The sequence below is a fragment of the Cyrtonyx montezumae genome, unplaced genomic scaffold, assembly GCF_038088225.1.
Source record: "Cyrtonyx montezumae isolate F1298 unplaced genomic scaffold, pur_monq_1.0 scaffold_3, whole genome shotgun sequence".
Lineage (NCBI taxonomy): Eukaryota > Metazoa > Chordata > Aves > Galliformes > Odontophoridae > Cyrtonyx > Cyrtonyx montezumae.
In genome coordinates, this window is record NW_027072034.1 from 29,502,654 (window position 1) to 29,522,469 (window position 19,816).

At 44.3% G+C, this 19,816-nt stretch overlaps 1 protein-coding gene across 1 annotated transcript; it reads left to right on the plus strand.

Annotated features, from left to right (window-relative positions):
- The first annotated feature begins 2,559 nt into the window (after positions 1-2,559).
- Positions 2,560-18,947, plus strand: LAMP1 (lysosomal associated membrane protein 1). The gene is made up of 9 exons (XM_065741027.1): positions 2,560-2,670; positions 10,485-10,600; positions 11,862-12,075; positions 12,183-12,344; positions 15,173-15,390; positions 16,627-16,749; positions 17,111-17,180; positions 17,349-17,519; positions 17,923-18,947. The coding sequence occupies exons 1-9, from the start codon at positions 2,637-2,639 to the stop codon at positions 18,060-18,062; spliced, it is 1,248 nt and encodes a 415-aa protein (XP_065597099.1). The 5' UTR covers positions 2,560-2,636; the 3' UTR covers positions 18,063-18,947.
- The last annotated feature ends 869 nt before the right edge of the window (positions 18,948-19,816 follow it).

A 19,816-nucleotide genomic window follows, 5' to 3' on the forward strand; every position in this document is an offset into this window, starting at 1 on the left:
AATTAGTGTTGCTATCAGCTACTGACAGCCTTCTTCCTGCCCACTCCTTGTGCCACTGTTGCTCGCATTCTTTTATCTTACCTTGTATTATCTTGAGTGAACCCATGTTTATAACCTCAACTCCTTTGGTCTGCTCCAGCTTCCTTCTTTCTGCCTCTCTTAGTGCTGTCTCTGAAAAAAAAAATAAAATAAAACAGCCCTTTTGGTGAAGTTTAGTGTGTCAGGTTGTTATACAGAGAGGCCTACTTGGAGGTTTATGGTCTTTGATAGGGGCACTATGGAGAGTGGACTCTGTACTATAGACTCAATTATCTGTTTCTGGACAAATCTCTTCAGAAAGAAAATAACCCTATGAAGTGAGATGTTCAGCAAAAGCTTAGAGGAAAAACGGAGTCATGTTTCATGGAAATTCCAAGAAAAAAATTCTCAATCCACATTCTGTCTTCCCTTCTAGCATCCTGCCTGAACTTTATGAGCCAGTTTGTACTGTGTCTCCCAGGTCATGCGGGCATTTCTGCCGTTCTTCCCTTTTAAAGAGTCTGCATCCGTGTCTGGTGCCAGAGGCATACCATGGTGCATCTGGAACTGCACACACTGCTCAGCAGCACAAATAAAACTTGTGAGAACTGCTTTTCCCTTGGTGACAGCACTCACTTGGGTCTCTGGGCTCCATCTGCATAGCAGCGGTCTACACTTGTAAAAGCTAATGATCCACAGCCTGTAAGATCAATGTCATTCACTGCTAGTAGCCATATGTTCTATAATTACTAACTTGTTGCCATAATATCGTGGCTTGATGCAACATTTATATTGATACTAGTTGGTAGTAATCCAACCATGTATCTTTTTTCAATTTATAAATGCCTACTTCCTTCAGTAGAAAGGAAGATTACCGTGTAGCAAGTTTAAACATGCCATTGGGCCTCTCCATACTGTTTTCAGACAGACCTTACTCCACCCTCAGTGCAAGTTCCAAAAGCAGTGATTACAAGAAGAGGGAACAGCCAAGGTCCCACCTCCATTAATGTCCACTCCTCTGCAGATGACTCATTTGAACACTTGACCATTGCTGCTACTTATGTCCTTTGTAAAGCTGACTAACTAACTTCTGCTTTTGCTATTATGTGGTGAGAATGAAGGTTGCTACAAGTGCTGGAGCAGAAAAAAATAAATATTTCTGTCTCTAAAAAGGCACAGATAAAAATGCAGTATAATGAAAGGTCTGTTTATAGCAATATCATCAAACCAGAAAGGCAGACCCACAGGCCATACTTAATCTCTAGGAACTTTCATGAAAATAGGAAGTGTAAGTGAACTGAGACAACCGGTAGGGAAAAGTCACTCAGCCTAGAACTGGCCTTGATTCAGCAGCTGTTGGTAGCTAAACTGCATTTCCAAGTAGTTCTAAGTAAAAATGTGCAAAGGCAGCTTGGGAGCAGGAAGGATTCTGGTGAATCTAAAGTGCACTGTAATGAGAAGGATGACACGACAGTCATTTTGAGAAAACAAGCACACTGATGTTGGCGCACTTTCTAATGCCAGAAATAGTAAAATAAGTCCTTGTAAGGTTTCAGATGAGGAAACTATATCCTCAACAGCTTAGATAAGAGAGAGCATTGAATTACATTGAATTACAAAGTGATCGTATGTCTGGGCTCTGTATCTCCATTACTGCACTAACATCTGATCACCACTTCTTTTTTTGTTTTGTTTTTGAAGGCAAAATAGAGCTTAGGCTGGTTTAATTGCTCTCACTCATCTGTGCCACCTTAGCTATACGCCAGAGCTTCATCCCCTACTGTGAGCCACAGCAAGATACCTAAGCAGATGGAGCCCTGTGTTCCACTTAGTTCCCACAGCCCCGTGTCCTGGCACTGTGCTACTCTGACAGGAGCCTGGCTGCGCCCTCTGTGCACTCTTCCCTCAGGTATTTATGGACAGTGCTGAGATCCCCCTGAGCCTTCTCGAGGCCCAGCAGCCCCAGCTCTTCCTCACAGCAGAGCTGCTCCAGCCTCAGACCATCTCAGTGGCCCTATGGTGGACTCTCTGCACTGTGCCCATGCTCTGCCTGGGCTGAGGAGCCCCGCACAAGACCGAGCTCTCCAGCTGAGGTCTGACCAGTGACGAGTACAGCAGAAAGACAACAGTCCCAACGTGCTGGGGGATGCTTCGCAGCCAAGAACACTGTGGGTGCTCATAGCCTGGTGTAGGGAGCTGCTTTGGCAGAGGGTTGGACTCGATGATCTCTAGAGGTCCCTTCCAACCCCTACAATTCTGTGATTCTGTGAGAAACACACTGCTGATTCACGTTCAGCTTGACGTCTCCAGGTCCTTTCCCGCAGGGCTGCCTTCCAGCTGGCTGGTCCCAATATGCTCCCAGTCAACAGAACCCTCAGGCCCTCAACCCCCAAACCACACAAGCCCCCACAGGGGAACGAAAGACCACCCCCTCTCGCGAGACCTCCCCCTCCCCCTGCTCTGCCTCACACATCACGTGAGACGCGCGGGCGGGGCGCGTGACGTCAGAGGCCTTATGATCGGCCGGTGCAACGGCCTGCCTCTCTAACGCGGTGCTGCGCCACCGCCCCCCGCCTCTGTCTGCCCTTCTGCCGCCGCCTCGCGCCTCCTGCCCCACCATGGCGCGGGCGCTGCTCGCGGCCGTCCTGCTCGGTAAGCGGACGCGTGCGACCGTCAGCAGTAACCCCGGCCCCGGGGTCTCGCTATGCGGGAGCGGAGCTGGGCGCTCCCCTCACGGCCGCCCTCCTTCCGGCGGAGGGGCCTTGTGGTGGGGCCCGCGGGGCGCCTCAGCGCGACGGGCTGTGAATGCATGAGGGTGGCGCGGGGGGGTAGGGGGAGGGGGTTGCGGCTGCGACCGGGGGCGTGAGGGAGCGGGGATTGCGCCAGCATAGGGGGCCGCTGAGGGGCTGCGTGACTGTTAGGATGGGCCCGAGGGGAGTCGCTGGGGGGCACAGCTGACAGGCCTGCTTGTGGGGTTGCTGTCTGCAGCCCGAGAGGCGTCGAGCTGCCGCTTGAGCGGGGACTCGTGCGTAGGGCTCCGTTAAAGAATCGCGCTTGCTTGCATTCCGCGCAGGCTGTGGGTCCCGCCGCTGATGTGCTGTGGGGCTGTGGTAGCTCTCCTCTGCTCAGGTAGCAGTTGTAAACATAGCTCAGTCCGTTTAGCTGCTTAGCGTGTGATCTGTGTGTTGCTTCTACTGTTGAAGCAACAGGCAAGTTTACTAGACTATAGAGCATCAGTTTACTAACAGCCATGGATTTGTGCCACTTCATGTGCTGACATCCCTTCTCCCTCGGATCTTAGAACTGTAGAGTGCCTTTGGTCGGAAGGGACCTTAAAGATGATCCAGTTCCAACCTCCTGCTGTGGATGGGATCTCGAGGGAGAGTTTCTTGGTGCAAATAAATAACATCCACCTTCCTGTGCAGGACAGAGGCCAGAACAGCAGTGCAGAGCAGCATGGCATAGGATGACCTGACTTGTCAGGTGTTCGCAACCCCTTAGTCATCAGAGGGAACGTTGATCAGGTTAAGGCAAGATCACAGGCGACTGAGGGATTAGCATGGGTGGGTCCTATGGGAAAGCATTTGGCAGCGCCTTGACTTGAGGATAGGAGATTGATATCTGCTTGATTTTTTTTTTCCCCCTTCCCCTGCATGTCAGTTGCTCTTTCAGTTTCCTTTCACATTGAGCAGCAAGTGCTAAGCTGAATGCTTCACATGTCAGCGCTAAGCATTTCCTGATGATTTTCCTGACTAATGGTGAGATGGTGATACAGAGAGACCTATGTGCTGCTGAGCACAACATGTCAGCTGTGCTGCTGTGTGTCAGGTCCAATAGAGCTGCTTCTGATTCTGCCATGCCAATGTGCTAGTAGTTCTGTGTAGCAAAAGACAGGCATGGCAGAGAAAACATTTCCAAAAATCTAAGTTTGGAGTAGCCGTTGATCGATTCAGTGAGTAAATAATGTCTGACATCCAGGGGGAAATAATGAAGTAAAGGTACCATGATGCTGGCTCAGAATTATTGAGGCATGGTCCTCGTGCTCTAGTTGCACAACCCTGGTCTGAAGGGGAATTTTAAACTTTGCTACCAGTGTGTTTTGCTGTTTGTACTTGCATTGAATGTACTGATTACAAGAGCTCTGGTAACAGGCCAAAGCACTCCTTGGGAATGGCAGCATACAGGGAGAGAAACTTAGCTAGCAAATTATAGCTGCTAAATAATGTTGTGTTAAACTATCTTCCTGAATCTTAAAATTGCTAGTTATATGTGACTGCGTATTGAGTACTTTTCATGAGGTGCAACTTGCTCACACACTGTGCAGCTTCTGAAATGTGGCTTTATCAAATGCTGTCCTTAACCATTGTGCTTGCTTGGTGGCTTCTTTGAGTGTATTGGCACAGTGTTAAGGGACCTGAATGTGTGTGCGAGTGCCAGGTCCTTCACCACGTGATGGCTTGCTCAGTCCTGACTTGTGCAGTTCTGGCTCATAGGGCCAGGCCTCTGCCAGCTCCTGTCATGCTGTTTGTCTGAGGCATGTTCCTTAGTTTTCTGCTTAGCTTGGCTTGAAGGTTTCACTTTTTGTGTAACCTGCTTCCCGATTGTCCTGTAGTGAGTAGGATGGTTTCTAATCATGTTTGCTATGCATCTGACTTCAGTGTTGGTGTGCTGGCATCCTGCTGAACTTGAGAGCAGCAGTGTCTTTGCCCTCTCTGTCACCTGGCAGCACCGCTGCCTGCCAGTTCTGCTTTCCAAGGGTGAGAGCAGGGACAGTGCCCCTGCCAGCAGCGGATGGAGTTTCAAACGTGGCTCTGCATAGGAGCATGTGGCTTAGCTGCTCCTTCTCCAGTGTGGGATTGGGAAATGTGGTCCTTATTTAATTATTGGGGCTGTCAGCTTCCTTGAAGGACATGTTAGCTGTGTGGTGTGACACAGCAGTACTAGGCAGAGCAAGTGCTAAAGGAATTCACGTGAGTGCTGGGACATCTCGCCATGGTAGGTCAGCTCTCCTGCAGGACTTGTGGCATCAGCTGCTGTAGAGTTATCTCAAGACTTCCTTCCTCTAGACTGTAAGCCATAAGAAGCTTCATGTGACTAAGCTGGATGCAACTGTCTGGCCAAATGTCGAGTGTATAGCTGCAAAGTATCCTTTCTATTATAATGCTCCTGTGCTGTTGTGTTTATGACAGAGGTTGTTCATCCACCTGCATGCCTGTATTGAGAAACAAGTTGTCAGCTATCTTGATGTAAATCAGCAGTGCTAAAAAGGTAGTCTGAAACTGACTATGAATTCATCCCTGCAAGTTAGCGGGGATGATTCTTCTGGGATTGGATCTGAAACTCATCAGATGCTGCACTGCACAAGTGCAGCTCATCCCATTCTGTCCTGTAGTACTCTCACCCACTCTAGAGTTGAACTGTGGTCTCCTTTTATTCCATGGTTTACATTGCAGGTTGTTAAAACAGCATCTGAAGTGTGCCCTGCCTTATCTCTTCCTGCTGTTGAAACTATGCTCCTGGTCTGAGTCCATTGGTGGTGGGTAAATGCTAAGTTTGAGTTCTTATGAAGATCAGTTTGTCTTGGGAAAAGCAGTTCATGCAGTGAATCTGCCCTGCTTTCATTCATTCTCTGAAAGCAAGAGAGTGGGTAAATAGTATGATCTTTAAAGATAAATATATTTTTAAAGTTCTTGGTGTTTCTTTTTTTCATTACTCTCCTGAGGTTGTGTAGGTCCAGGATTTAAGCAAGTTGTGTTGCTTGCTCTTCCAATTGTTCAAGGTTTCTACCTGGGAGTGGTGGTTACTTCAGGAGGTTAGAGAAATTAACTCAGGAGATCTTCCATTTACGCTTCTGGCACAGACATTAGAAGTCTGAAGCACGAAGGTCACTCTTTTGCTCACAAAAAAGCACCAAGTTGCAAACCAGCAAAGGGAGTGGATTACTGGGCATTTCTGTTCACTTCTGCAATAAGAAATAAACATTCTGTGGGTAAGAGGCATCTTGTTGATGCCCAATGGAGAGCAGTTTTCCATGTGCTCTCTGTCAGGGACAGGTGTTGTCTAGCTAAATGGGGATGGCTTGCTGTTCTTTCCTTGCACAGGGAGGCACAAAAATACTGAAGGTTTTATTTATGCAGAAGAACATAGTAGTGAAGTCCAAATTGTATAAAAGTAGCATTGGTTTGCTGTCTTTATCAGTGGTCATTGTTTTAGTGAAACTTGGAGACAGTGAATCATTAACTATTGTAACCGAAGTTCTCTTTGCAGGCAGCCAGTGTAAACAACTGACATTAATAATAGGTGCTTGCTTTTTCTAGAGCACAACAGGTATTCATCTTTCTCCTTTAATAAGCTTCCATTATACAAGAGGGCAGCTGAAGGGTTGCTGTGCTTGACTAACAGGATTTAAATCATGGGAAGGTTGAGACCTGAAATCTTTATGGTGCGGGCAGGAATGGGTCAAGAATCCCAGTGTACTCTGAACTGTGCTCAGAAGGCTCAGATTCAGGTTGTTTGGACGTGCCAGATTGTTCTGCAACCATCATAGCTTTTGGTTTAAAGCAAATTGTGGTTGATCACTGAGACAAATTGTTACGTAAGAAAGGAGGTTTTGATTTTCTTTGACTTGTTTATTCCATCTTGGAGTGTTAATACACATGGCTTGTTTTTTTTTTCCTCATGTAGGAGTGTTAGATAAGGGTGGATGTTGGATTTAAAGCCGCATATCAGGCTGTTTCATAAACATTTTTGCCTTCAATCTTGCACGCCAGGATAACTTCAGAAATGAGCTATGAAGGGGGACAGTATCTTAGGATGTTTCAACTGAAAATATGCTGCTGGAATAAATGTAAGCAGCCCTTTTATGGGAACCTACTGGAATACAAAAGAAGCATCTGGACTGCATGAGGTTTCTTTGATGCTACTGCATTTCTGGTGATTCTTCTGCCAGATACTCATGCCATTTCCAGCTGAACGAATAATGAACTTCACAGAAGTTGCTTTTTTCATTGAGACTCTGTGAGCTGTTGAGTTGTGGGAATCTGAAGTACTGCTGCTGCTCTGGTGCACATAGTGGTCAGGTAGGGTGATGTGGTCAATTAAGAACATTCAAAGAGAAGATGCTGGAGGCTGTATCAGTTTTTGCATTATATATCAAAGAACAGCGTTGCTTTGGGAAGTACAAGCAATATTCCCAACTTGTAGATATGTTGTAATAAAATGGCACATTACTTTATGTAACTGAAATAGAAATAATCCCAAGACAGATTGATTCAACATCAGTTTGCTTTTCTGTATTCCTGACATTTTGACTGTAGGCACTTACTATTTGTGGGCTGGCGATGATTCATGCCTTAATCACTGGTCGACACTGAAGCAGCCCTCTCAAACTCAGCAGCTGCTTTCCTCCCAAACCCTGTGAGCTGCTCTGAGCTGGCTGGCTGGAGCAGAGAGTAGGCAGGAGCTTCTCTCCTTCAGTGCCTCGATCTGATCCTCCGTGCATTTGCTAATTTTTCTTTGCCTTCCTGTCCCTTACAAATCCCTCAGTCTGATCTGTGTTGCTCTCCACTCCTGCCTCAGGAGCATGGCTGTGCATTGTGCTGCCAGCACAGTGCTTTCTCTGGTCTCATGAATGCTTGTGTGCTTACAGGGAAGCAGACTGCTTCATGGAGGTCAGCTTGCTGTCTCATCCCTGATGTACTTTTGTTGCTCTGACACTGCAAATCCAGTGGCTGTTGAACAGTTCTGAGGAGGGAGTGGGGTTTTATGGTTTTTGTTCCACTCTAGCCAGAGTGGGTTGCGTATTATGGCGTGAACTTAACTGTGCAAAAATCTAGTAGCTATGCAGGAGGAATGTTTCAATGTTTGCTCGGACCACTTATTGTCTATTACTTAAACTTGTTGAGTGATTTGTCAGCTGTTTGTTCCCAGAATCTGGGCTCTACTCTGTTTTCTCTGGTACCTTTGCATTGTCTTTGATTCTCTGAATCATCTGGAATGTGTAGGACTCATATTTTCCTTCTGGTCAGCAGTGTGTTCCTTAGTGCTGTTTTTCAGTCCTTTCTTTCCCCTGCATTTCTCTTTGAAACCTGCTTTTTTTTCTTCTTTTTGTTCATCTGTTGCCTGTTACTTATTTATAGTTCTAAAATCACCAAACCCTTTTAGTAGTTATTGAACAAGGCAGTCAGCATGTATACTGGAGATGTTCCCTCTGTCACATTTTCCATTGATAGTGTTAGATCGAGCAGTCACAGGCGGCTGTTCTCTGCCTCTACTCTGCTTTCTATGCAGTGCTAGAAAACTTCAAGGAAGTGTAAGCAGCACTGTTCTTGAGAAAGCAAGTGCTTGGGTGCAGGGTAAACAGTTCCAAATGTAAAATCAACTTGGAGGAAACTTTGCAAATTGAAACTGCCGTGTGGGGGAGCATCAGTTGTTTCTAGTACTGTACTGAATTGTTTTGGTCACCTTTTCTGGGGGAAATGTATTCCTGTACATGGAGAAGAAGGAAACTGTCGCTGAGGAAGAGCAAGAGCGAAAATGCTTACTGAGTGCCAGAGAAATTATGTATTTCCAGTGTGGTCCTACATCTATGCCTTCTGTGTGTGCTGACTGCCTTAGTGGACTTTTATGATATAGTTACAGCGTCAGTGGATAAAGGAGAAGGCTTTGGGGGTGTCAGTTGATGAAAGATTCAACATGAGCCAGCAATGTGAGCTTGCAGCCCAGGAGGCCAACAGTATCCTGGGTTGCATAAGGAGAAACATGGTCAGTAGGTCAAGGGAGGTGATTCTGCCCCTCTACTCTGTTCTTGTGAGACCCCGTCTGGAGTACTATATCCTGTTCTGGGGCCCCTGACACAAGGACATGGAGCTGTTGGAGCAGGTCCAGAGGAAGGCTGTGGAGGAGATGGGCAGAGGGCTGGATCACCTCTCCTATGGGGACTGAGAGAGCTGGGGCTCTTCAGCCTGGAGAAGAGAATGCTCAGGGAGGTTCCCTGTAGCAGCCTTCCAGTACCTGAAGAGAGCCTACAGGAAAGCTGAGGAGGGACTTTTTAGACGGGCATGGAGGGACAGAATGAGGGAAAGTGGCTTTAAACTGGAAGAGGGTAGATTTAGACTAGATATTAGGAACAAATTCTTTACTGTGAGGATGGTGAGGCACTGGAACAGGCTGCCCAGTGAGGGTGTGATGCCTCTTCCCTGGAAGCATGGATGGGGCTTTGAGCAACCTGCTCTAGTGGGAGGTGTCCCTGCCTAGAGAGAACTAGGTGGTCTTAAAGGTCCCTTCCAACCCATACCACTCTGTAATTCTACCCAGTCCAGCTGATAATCCCTCTGCTGGATCTTTTTGCTGTATCAGCAGTTGAATGGATTAGCATGTTTGACTCTTTAAAGCTTATTTGCTTGTGATAAATGGAGTGGTTTGTCTTGCAGCTGCTTTTTTCAGCTTTCCTGTGAGGTGGCAAAGTGTAGAGAACAGTTGCAGGCATTTTGTGGTGAGGTTTGTTTTGGATGTGTGGTTGGGGCAGAGAGAATGAGGAACATAAAGAAAGGGATCTGCAACGAAATACCGTGAGTGCCTTGGTATTGAATGCTGATGCAGGAGCACTGTCCATGGGGCTCTTAGTGTGAATGAAGGATAACCAGCACTCTGCCAGCACATGTGCCCCAGGTGAATGTCATCAGTGGCAGCCCATGCGAGTCCATCCTGCTTTCAGAGGGCAGTCCCTCCAGCCACACAGTCCTTCCCTGCGTAGTCAGTAATAGCGTGTGAGCTGTGCTGGTGCTCTGAGCAGAGGAGAAGCCCTGCTTTAGTCAGCAACTCTGTCTGAGATTAGCTTAAAGCAGGCAGGAGGCTGTGACCTCTGCTTGTATCAAGGTCTTGGCCCCATCTTCCTCTCAAGTGCAGGGAATGAGATGGCAGGCAGGAGAGACTTTCCTGGCAGGCGGGGCACGCTCTGTCACGCTGCCTCTGGCAGTGCCTCCCAAACATCTGCAGTCAGTCCAAGCCCACTAACTGCTGCGCTCAGCACGTGTGCAGCCAGGTGTCTTATACAGTGGGAAGAGAGGCTCTGGGGGGGCTGAGCAGTAATAGGGCTGCAGGACCTAATAATGTGTTAAGTTGGTTCTGGCTGAAGCTTGCAAAATAGTTGCTGTGCAGGGTGAACATGGAGTTGCTGCCTTGAGCAGTGTGACTGATATGCTTGTAACAAGCTTCTCTTATATTCTGAGGACGCAGCATGTCAACAGCTTTGCTCTGAGCAGCTTTGTCATTTATAAATGGAGTGTTAAATATATTCTCTTGGTTATTGATGTTGAGGCTACTATGGTAAGTTAGTCATTACAGTCTCTAAACCCAACTGCTGTTCAGGATGTGTCTTCAAAATGGAGTTCTACATGCTTGTCTTTGCTTGGGTTGAAAAGTTAACTCTTTTGTGACTCTCATTTAACTACTTGTTCCTCTTACAGGCTTTTTACAAGCTTCCTCTTCATTTGATGTGAGAGATTCAACAGGCAAAGTCTGCATAATTGCTAACCTGACAGTAGCCTTCTCAGTGGAATACAAAAGCAATGGGCAAAAACAGGTAATGGGAGGTGTTCTCTTCTTGTCTCTAATGTGCATTTTGTACTGTGTGGGGTCTTTAAGTGTGTACTACTGAAACTTTGAACAAATATTTAAGCTTGAAAAACTGCTTCTGCAAACATTCCCCTCTTCCAGTCATGTTGCATCAACTTTTCCTTTGTTCCTGATGTTTCCTGTAATTAAAGAGCAGACTGCCTGAAATTACTGCAATAACAGGGGTGTGCAATGTGGACTGAAATTCCACGTAAGTCCTATTAGTAGCTGAAATGACTTTCATTGTGACTGTAAATGAAAGAAAATGCTACCACTCTTTTCAGTAGTGTATTTGATCATTGCAAGGTACTTAGATTGACTAAATCTGAAGTGAAATGGCCACTGGCACAGAGCTTTCAAACTTCACTAAAACCTGTGATCTGCTCCCTTAGCATGTTTCTGTAGGTTACAGTATATCTGCAGGCTTGCAGTCTATTAACAAAAGTTTAAAGGTAAGAGTATTTGCAAATACTCAGGTTTTCAGTTTACTGACTTTGGCTCCTGCTAGGCAGTAGTCAGTGATTATTTATAATCCTACTGAAGTTTTGTGTTTTAAGGTATTCCTGTTGAAGTTTTTTTCTAATCATTAGGTTAATATGAAATTAAAACATCCAACTGCTTTGCCAGTGCCTATATTCCCTGTGTGTGATTTGAGCTGTGTAGTCTGTTTCTCAGTGCTGATAGTCTGAAATCCTGCTGATGGTTCTATGCAAGTTTGCATTCAAAATAACTGCATTCATAACATGCTTCTGTTTCTTGTTAAGCCATAAACTCAAACTTTCCAGTGAATGCTGTTTGTCTTAGACGTCAAGTTACTTTGCCAATATGTATTAAACTCAAATAATTATATCAAAACTGCATAGACTGCCATTTGCTTTTGTCCTTTCTCAGTTGCTCGTCAGGAAGCAAAACTTAAAGCCTTCCCATCTTTCACATGTCCAGAATTTGCCAGATTTGATTTGTCTAGTGTGAGTGTGCCTGCAAGTTCATAGCCCTAGCTTAAGGGGAAGGTCTGAGTGGTGCTGTGAGAGTGTTTTGTCCTCAAATTTCAGAGGAAATCTGAGTGCCAGTAACATGCTGCTTGCTGTATATAGGTAACTAAGTAGGCACCATATAATATATATGAGCATCACTTGTTTGCTTTGTAGCAGGTTCATAGTTATTTGAAAAGCAGTAAGGAGAAGCTGTAACGTTGTCCCTTCTGTGTGTTCTGTTTTCTTACCCTGCAGTTTGCACACTTCTTTCTTCCCCAAAATGCCACATCGCAGTCACACAGCTCATGTGGTGAAGGTAACACATCTCATCCAGTTTTAGCACTGAGTTTTGGAGCAGGACACTTGATAAGTCTGAATTTCTCAAAAACTCTGGATATGTACCAAGTTGAAGAGCTAACTTTCCACTACAATCTATCAGATGAAACTTTATTCCCCAATTCAACTGAAGGTAAAATGAAAACTTCCTGTTCTTATTACGTTACCCTTGCAGAAGTAATACTGTTTTTTTTCTGTCCACAAAAACTTACATACTAATGCCATGTGATCTTTTCACAGGAAAAATTATGGAAGTGACACATAAATCTGTTATTCAGGCACATCTTGGCACGGAATACAGATGCATCAACTCCAAATACATCCATATGAAGCATGTGAACATTACTTTCAGCAATGTTACTTTAGAGGCCTATCCCACAAATGGCACTTTCAGTACAAACAGTAGGTATCTCGTAACACAAAACATAACACGCTGAGCTAATATTTCCAACAACAGCTATTTCTTCTAAGTCTTGGTTCTACATACTTAGGCAGTTGTCGATCTGAAGGTGATAGCAGAATCTTCTGGAATGAATAAACTTGCTTCATGTTTCCTCTGGGTGTGTCAGTGTTCATGGCTGAAAGGTCCTATGTTCCTGGGAGTTCTGTGCAGGAATCGGGAAACGTTCCTCCTCCTTGTGATTTCTTTTGGCTCTAAACACATGCTGCTGTAGGTTGACTGGGCACATGGCCCAGATCCTAGTTTGGGGAGTTTCTCATCCCTTGGAAGTGTTTGTAATGTAAAAAGTGTAGTTCCTATTACTTTGGTTTTCAGAACAATCCGATTTTAAGTGTCTTGGTGTAGTTATCTAGGCAGAGTGGGTAAGCATGTGATCAGTTATGAGTAGGCTTCAGTACAAGCCATGATGTTGGGAAGAGCTCTGCTACTTCTACAAAACTTCAGTAAGATCTCCTTACTGTCTGTTATTTTTCAGTGCCACCTATTTATTGCCTGTTCTCACAGTCCTTCGGGTAAACTGTAAGACAGTGTTGCATTATTTTGGGTGGCTCCTCCTTTTGGAGCACAAGTTTATCAACATTTGCTTTACTTTCTATCCCTTGTTACTTCCCTTTTTAGTTTATAGTTTTTTTTTCTATCTGGTGGTATCACCATCTTAATGAAACTGACTGTTTGGAAATATACATAATTTCATGATACTGCTTGGTTTCAGTTTGTGCTTCTGGTTTTTGTGGTGGTGTTTCTTTCACTTCCATGTGACTGTTATCCATACTGCCTTGCTGAGTTTCTTCTTCTAATTAACATTTTCCCTTAACTTTTATTACTTTCCCGAGACTGCATGCAGTTTTTTGTAGTTTTTTCCATTGCATAATGAGCTATCTCCATTGCTTATTTTTTAATTCAGGTAGTTTAGGAGCCCTTACTTTATCATTTTTAATTGTTTTGATCCTGAAAACAACTTTTTTCCAGAGCAGCTCTTTCTTTCCACTCGTAGGCTTGAGACTTCCCACTTTTGGCAGCCTGTTATTGATCAACTTGCGATCTGGAATTCTCCTGCAGTTGTTGTTCTACCTGCAGCTCTTTCATTAAAGAATATTTCTGCTGGTGATCTGAGCAGTGTTCACTGAAAGGAAGTGGAGTCAGCAGTCAGTGCATCTGCAATAGTAATAGTAACTTCAGGCAGTGTACCTACAGGTTAATGACTGAGGCTGCTGTGGTGATTCTCAGCTCTGAAGAAAGAGGGCTTTAATTTTATCTGTCAGTAGAACTGTCAGCTGCTTTCCTGCAACTGTCAGAAAAAGACAAGAGCATCTTGCTTCCACATCTATTTTGTAGAGTTAGTAGGAGCTTTGCTGTAAGTTAGTTCAGTAAAAACACTATATCTAAATTCTACCTAGGATGAACTACCACTTGAAATCCATCTCTGCCAACTTCAATAAGAGGCTGTTTATGTTGAGACTTTGCAGACAGGGGATTCTCCATTGAAGCAGCATTTAAACTGGCTGCTTGGTTTATTTGTTAGGACATTACCACATTCTGGGACCTGAAGAGTATCCAATAAACTGACAGAAGATAGGGTCACTCCTCCATTCATCCACATTCGCTCTGTTCTTTCCCCTTCCAGAAATGGAGTAGGAAAGTTGTGCTGAGTTTGAGTTCACAAGGTGTAATTAGGCTGCATGTGGAGTTCTTCTTTATGAGTCATAATCAAAAGCTAAGTTGCTTCTTAAGTACAGAGGCTATTCATTACTTATCCATTATCTGTAAGATAAGTATGGACTGTGAGGCTGCTGTAGTTACTGTAGTCCTTACAAAGTTGCAAGTAGTTATCCATAAAATAGGAGGATGACCTTGGCTTGGAAGAGGGAAGGCTGCACTACGGTAATGTCTTTGCTATGACTTTTGGTTTTGGCTTAGATCCTCAATGCAGGAAGCTTCTTGGCTGTCCACAACAAGCTCAGCTCTGCTGCCAGGTATCTGAATACTCTGGCAAGTGAAGCCACTGTTGTACCTCTTTCCTTTTACTGTGGAAGCTGGTGTTGATACTGGATGAAAAGAGAAGTCAGGCAGCCATCCTCACTCAGCCCTGCACCTCAGGTGGTAGGTATTTGTAAATACAGGAATGCAGAGAGGATGGACACGAAAACCCAAATGGAAGGGATGCAGGAGCACTCTTGCCATCAGCAGCAGTGTCTTGCAGTTGCATTGCAATGCTGTGGCTCTTCCATCTCCAATGAGGACTCAGCAGGTCCGTTATAGTATTCTAATGTTTCTTTGAGTATTGTCACAGTAAAGAAGTGGGGTTCTCATGACTTGGTGGTGTAGATGGGAATGAGAACAACACACCTCTGAGACTGCTTTTAGTACTGGGCATGGGAATTACTCCTTTGCTTCTGAAACACGAATGCCTAGGATGCCCAACAGGGGGAGTCCTTGAAGCCTTGCATTGAGCTGACAGTGTGAATGCTGGCTCTGTCAACATGGAATCTCATTTGTAATGATTTTTTTTTGTGAAGCAGAATGATGGAAATGAATAAAAGCAGATGCGGGCACCATGAACTTCAATAAGTAACAGCAGAGGTATTTTCATACTAGGTTTTAAGATGCTCCTTAAACTTTGAAACGAGTTCAAGTAATGTCTTGCTATTGTTTCTCAGCTTTTGTTACCTTCTGTTAAGAAAAGGTACTGGAATTGTCCTCCTTTCCCTCGGGGATGAGAAAGTCCTGTAACTTTGTTTGGTAATGACTGTATATTTTCCTTTCTCTCTAGAGACAGAATGTAGAGAAGATATGGTCTCTACTACCACTGTAGCACCAACAACTCCAAAGCACACTACTAGCCTGGTTCCAACAACCAGCCCAGCACCAACCACAGCACCCTCAGATCCTGCAGTTGGTAAATACAATGTGACTGATGCAAATGGAACCTGTGTCCTTGCCTCCATGGGGTTACAGCTTAACATCACCTATCTAAAGAAAGATGAAAAGGTACATTTTTCTTCAAAACCTTCAGACTCTTTAGAAAAGATTTGTTAAATTATTACAAGGTATTTTTTCCTTGTTTAAAAAAAAATATTTTTTTCATAGAGTTCATCTGTTCGAATGCTGTTTGAATTGCTTAGCTTCGCTTGCACTAGGGTCTATTCAAGCTCAGTAGTGTTGGAAGTAGTGGTCATTAAAGATTTTTTTTCCACTAAGAGTCCTAAACTCGTCTGTCAAATCCAGTTAGTGTTACGTGGCCATTCCACAGGAGCAGTAAAAATTATAAAAATCTGACTAGGGGGATCTTCTGTCAAAGATTCCATCTAAACAAGATGTCTGAGCTGTTAATACAGGAATTTGGCCCAAGGTGCCTAAGTGAAAACAGTGAAGCAATATTAGAAGGGAAGATAATTGCTGTTGTAAAACTAAACAGACTTGACAAAATTCTAAGGGATCCAGAACTGCTTGAAAACCACTTCTTTAACTTCCAGCTGATACCAGAGGATATTTGGCTCAACTGTTACGATGCAGTCTAGTGGACAACAGCCCTGCCCACAGAGAAGCGTGGGAACTGGGTGGGCTTTAAGGTCTCTTCCAGCCCAAGCCATTCTGTGATTGAGTTACTTAATTTCAAGGGCTAAGATAAACTAGAGAAAGTGCTGCATGGTTTGTGTAAGTTGCAGCCTTGGCATAGGCTCTTTGCCTCTACTGTTGCTATAAAGCCTGGCCTGCCAGCCTTGTGTATAAACCTGTTTCCCATTAGCCTGTAAGGCAAAGTTATGAGCCATAATTCAAAGGATCTCAGAAGAAAACAACAACCAAGGTTCAGTAAGCAGACATGCTTAATGTATAGACCTTCTGTTGTGAATTTTTTCCCTATCCTTTGGCTTAATCTCAATTATGTTGGGTGACTGTGGGCAGACAAATGATGGCTGCACATTCAAGTTGGATCCCAGCTGATGTGTTGCTGTACAGTAGGTGGCTATGTTGGCAACTGTGTTTAAGCCACGTGGTGCAGTGTTCCCTGAGCTGTTTCCTGCTGCGTGGTGTTCTTGCACAGCTGGACTGACTGACAGCTCAGCCATCAACCAGCAAGGATGTGGTACATAGATTTTTTTTTTTCTGGAATCACAGTATATAGGTAAATTCAGCTTTGTGTACGTACTAGAAGCTTCCTGATGGTTTAGTGGTATATTGGGTTTCTTCAAAAGTAGGTATTATATCAGTCCTCTTTTCTCATAGATGGCATTAGATCTGCTGAATTTCATACCACATAATACAAATGCTTCTGGAAGATGTGAGAATACGTCTGCCTTCCTGAGTCTGGCTTTTGAGAAAACAAAAATCACCTTCCACTTTGTACTGGTAAGGATCTCTAGACAAAGCTCATGAGATCTCTGCAGTATTTTTGATGTGGGTATATTAACCTGGTCAGTGACTATAGCAAAAAGATCCAACTATGGGAAGGGGAATGAGTAATGACTTTGTTTTTAATACTGCAGTTTAGAGGGTTTAATTCTTGGTATAAGGAAAGAGTGCATACCTATGTATAAATACAGAGTGTGCTTGGAACAGGAATTCCACTGAACTGCTGAACCTGTAAAGATTTTACCCAAGCTGGGAACAGTTGTGGTGTGGCAGAGGAATAGCTTGTAACAAAGTTCATGTTGAACGCCATCATTTTCAATGAAAACTACTGGTGTCTTTTTCTTTCTTTGTTTAAAAGAATGCAAGTAGTGAAAAATTCTTCCTGCAAGGTGTGAATGTCAGCACAACTCTGCCTTCTGAAGCAAAAGGTAGGGACTTTCAAGTGTACTTTCAGTAACTGCTTCCTTAAATGTTAAGGGTTGCCTGCATTAAGGAACACATTAGAAAAGCTGGGGAGGAACATCTTTTGAATGTTGAGCTCAGTGAGCTCCCAGCTCCTGCTTTTCAGGATTCTTTAATAAGACTCTCTTACACAGCTCCAACGTTTGAAGCGTCGAATGACAGCATGAGTGAGCTGAGAGCTACGGTGGGGAACTCCTACAGGTGCAGTGCAGAGGAGAATTTCCAGGTCACGGACAAAGCCCTTGTCAATGTATTTAATGTTCAGGTCCAGGCTTTCAAGGTTGATGGAGACAAGTTTGGAGCAGGTAAGAGGTTTACATTTTGATATGGGGGTGGAGGGAACTGCAAACTAATAGAAACCTAAGTCTGTAGACAAGAAAGGAAGTGCTGTGCTCAGTGTCTGTGTGCTGTATTGCAGGTGTTGTAAGGATCAATGAGATGTTTGAATTGAGGCTAGTGTGACAAGTATGTGAAAAGCAGCTTTGAAATAACTAGGAGTCATTATTACAAGTTAAGGAAGAGCACAAACAACTTTCCTTCCTAACAGTGTTCAGATGGTTGTGTGAGAGGGGAGCAGGTCTGGGAAGTTCCTTGGTGCTCTGGTTAATGCTGTTCTTTGTGGCTGTAGTTAGAGCAAAACAGCTCGAGGAGGAGTCTGCCTGGGTAGGTGCCCAGACTGGTGCCTAACATAACTCTTTCTCTCTTCAGTGGAAGAATGTCAGCTGGATGAAAACAACATGCTGATCCCTATAATAGTTGGTGCAGCCCTTGCTGGTCTGGTTCTGATTGTCCTGATTGCTTACTTGATTGGCAGAAAGAGGAGCCACGCTGGGTACCAAACAATTTAATGACTTGCACTAAATTCCAGTGTAGATGAAAAGCAATTGCAAGAAGCTGGGAAAAAACCCAACAAACCACCCCTATCTCTCCCCTGAGCTAAGATCGATATCGTAAGGGAACACCTTTTCTTGCAAATTGCTTCTAAAAGTCTGCTTTATTAAATGTGAAATCATCTTGCAGCATTTAACTATGCACAAAAATAACTTCTGAAAATTCTGGTGTTTAATTTTGCTAACTAGTTTAAATATTTACCCACTTAGAAACAAGCTAAAAGTTGTTGGTTTTTTTTTAAGGATTTTTTTTAATTGGCATAAGGTAAAGTCAGCATAAAGATTCTGGAGAGAAATGTCACTAATTCACATTGACTCAGTTTCAGAACACTTAACAAAGGGAAAATGTTCATGATTGGCACTGCTGCCATCGGGTGATGATAATGATACTATGATGCATTGACAGAAATTCAGTAACAACTGACACAGTTGGAATTGATCTAAACCCCACCTCATCTCTAAGGTGTGTGTTTTTTATTACTAAGCTTTAAACACGATGCCTGGCATATGCAGGGTGTGAACAACGCAATACTCAAACCTTACAGGAACTCGATAGGATTGGACAGCTCCCCTGTTTGATATTTTTGATGCTCTGCTGGCTCGTTAGGAGCTGGTACTTTTTTAAAATGGGTGTTATTTTTATTTACATTTTTTTGTAAAGTGATTTCAGTCTCTTCTGTTGGAAGGTCCGGAGAGATCCTGTTACTGCACATGTGTACAATATAGGTCTCAATCTGCTGATTCTCTTGCTTTAAACTTGGCTGGGGGGTTGTACACTTTAAGGATCAATTCTTATGTATGCATTGCCTGTAACAATGCTAATAAAGACACTTTTTTTCTGTATACCCTTGCCTTGCTGATGAGTTCTTTTTAAAGCAGTTGACCACTTGATGACTGCTGTGGTGTGGGCATGGCTCTACTGCCAGAATTTTGAGTCATCCTTATTGTGGGATTGTTAAACTAGAGCTTAGTTTCTTCTCTGTCACAGAGGTGGGCTTTACCTGTGTATGGCTGCTCATATAGCCCTTCCTGCTGTTTGTTGTTGCTAATGGGGAAAGCTGCTGCATGTCAGTAATGTGGGGGCTGCAGAGGATGATGCTTATGTTAAGCTGTGGCCTGCTGAAAAACGTCAGCACCAAGGCCTGCCCTGCTCAGCACTGCATTCTGCAAATGCTGCTAGGATAGTGCACAAGCACTCCCTGTGAAGTCAGCTTTTTAGCATCTGATGGGGGGATGTGTGCCTGCTCAGGTTTAGGTGTGTTGAACTGTGTTCAGGATGATGCCTTTCATCTCAGAGCAGGAAGGTGAGGGAAGGAATGTGGCCACGAGAGGGCTCTGTGAGGACAGAGCTTGTTCAGCAGGGCTGGGGCTGCTGCTTTGCTTCTTCCTGCCAGGAGGCAGAAGGATACTTGGGCTTGCCTTCAAGTATGGTTTTGGAGCTGCTTGTGCTCTGCCCTTGTCAAGGGGGAAGTCTGTTCACAGCTGGCTGAGCAAGTGCATCCTTCCCAAAAGCACAGGTACGTGAGGAGACAGCATCTGCAGTGTAACCTTAGAATAAAGTAGCAGTGTGGAACAAAGGAGAAGTGCAGTGTCTACTTCCAGCCTCCCCATGCAGAGTGAGAAATGTCACTTCTTCCACCTTTGATTCAAATCTCTCTGTGCTGTCCTCTTGCAGCTTTTGAGCCATAAAGCTTTCAAAAAGGAATATACAA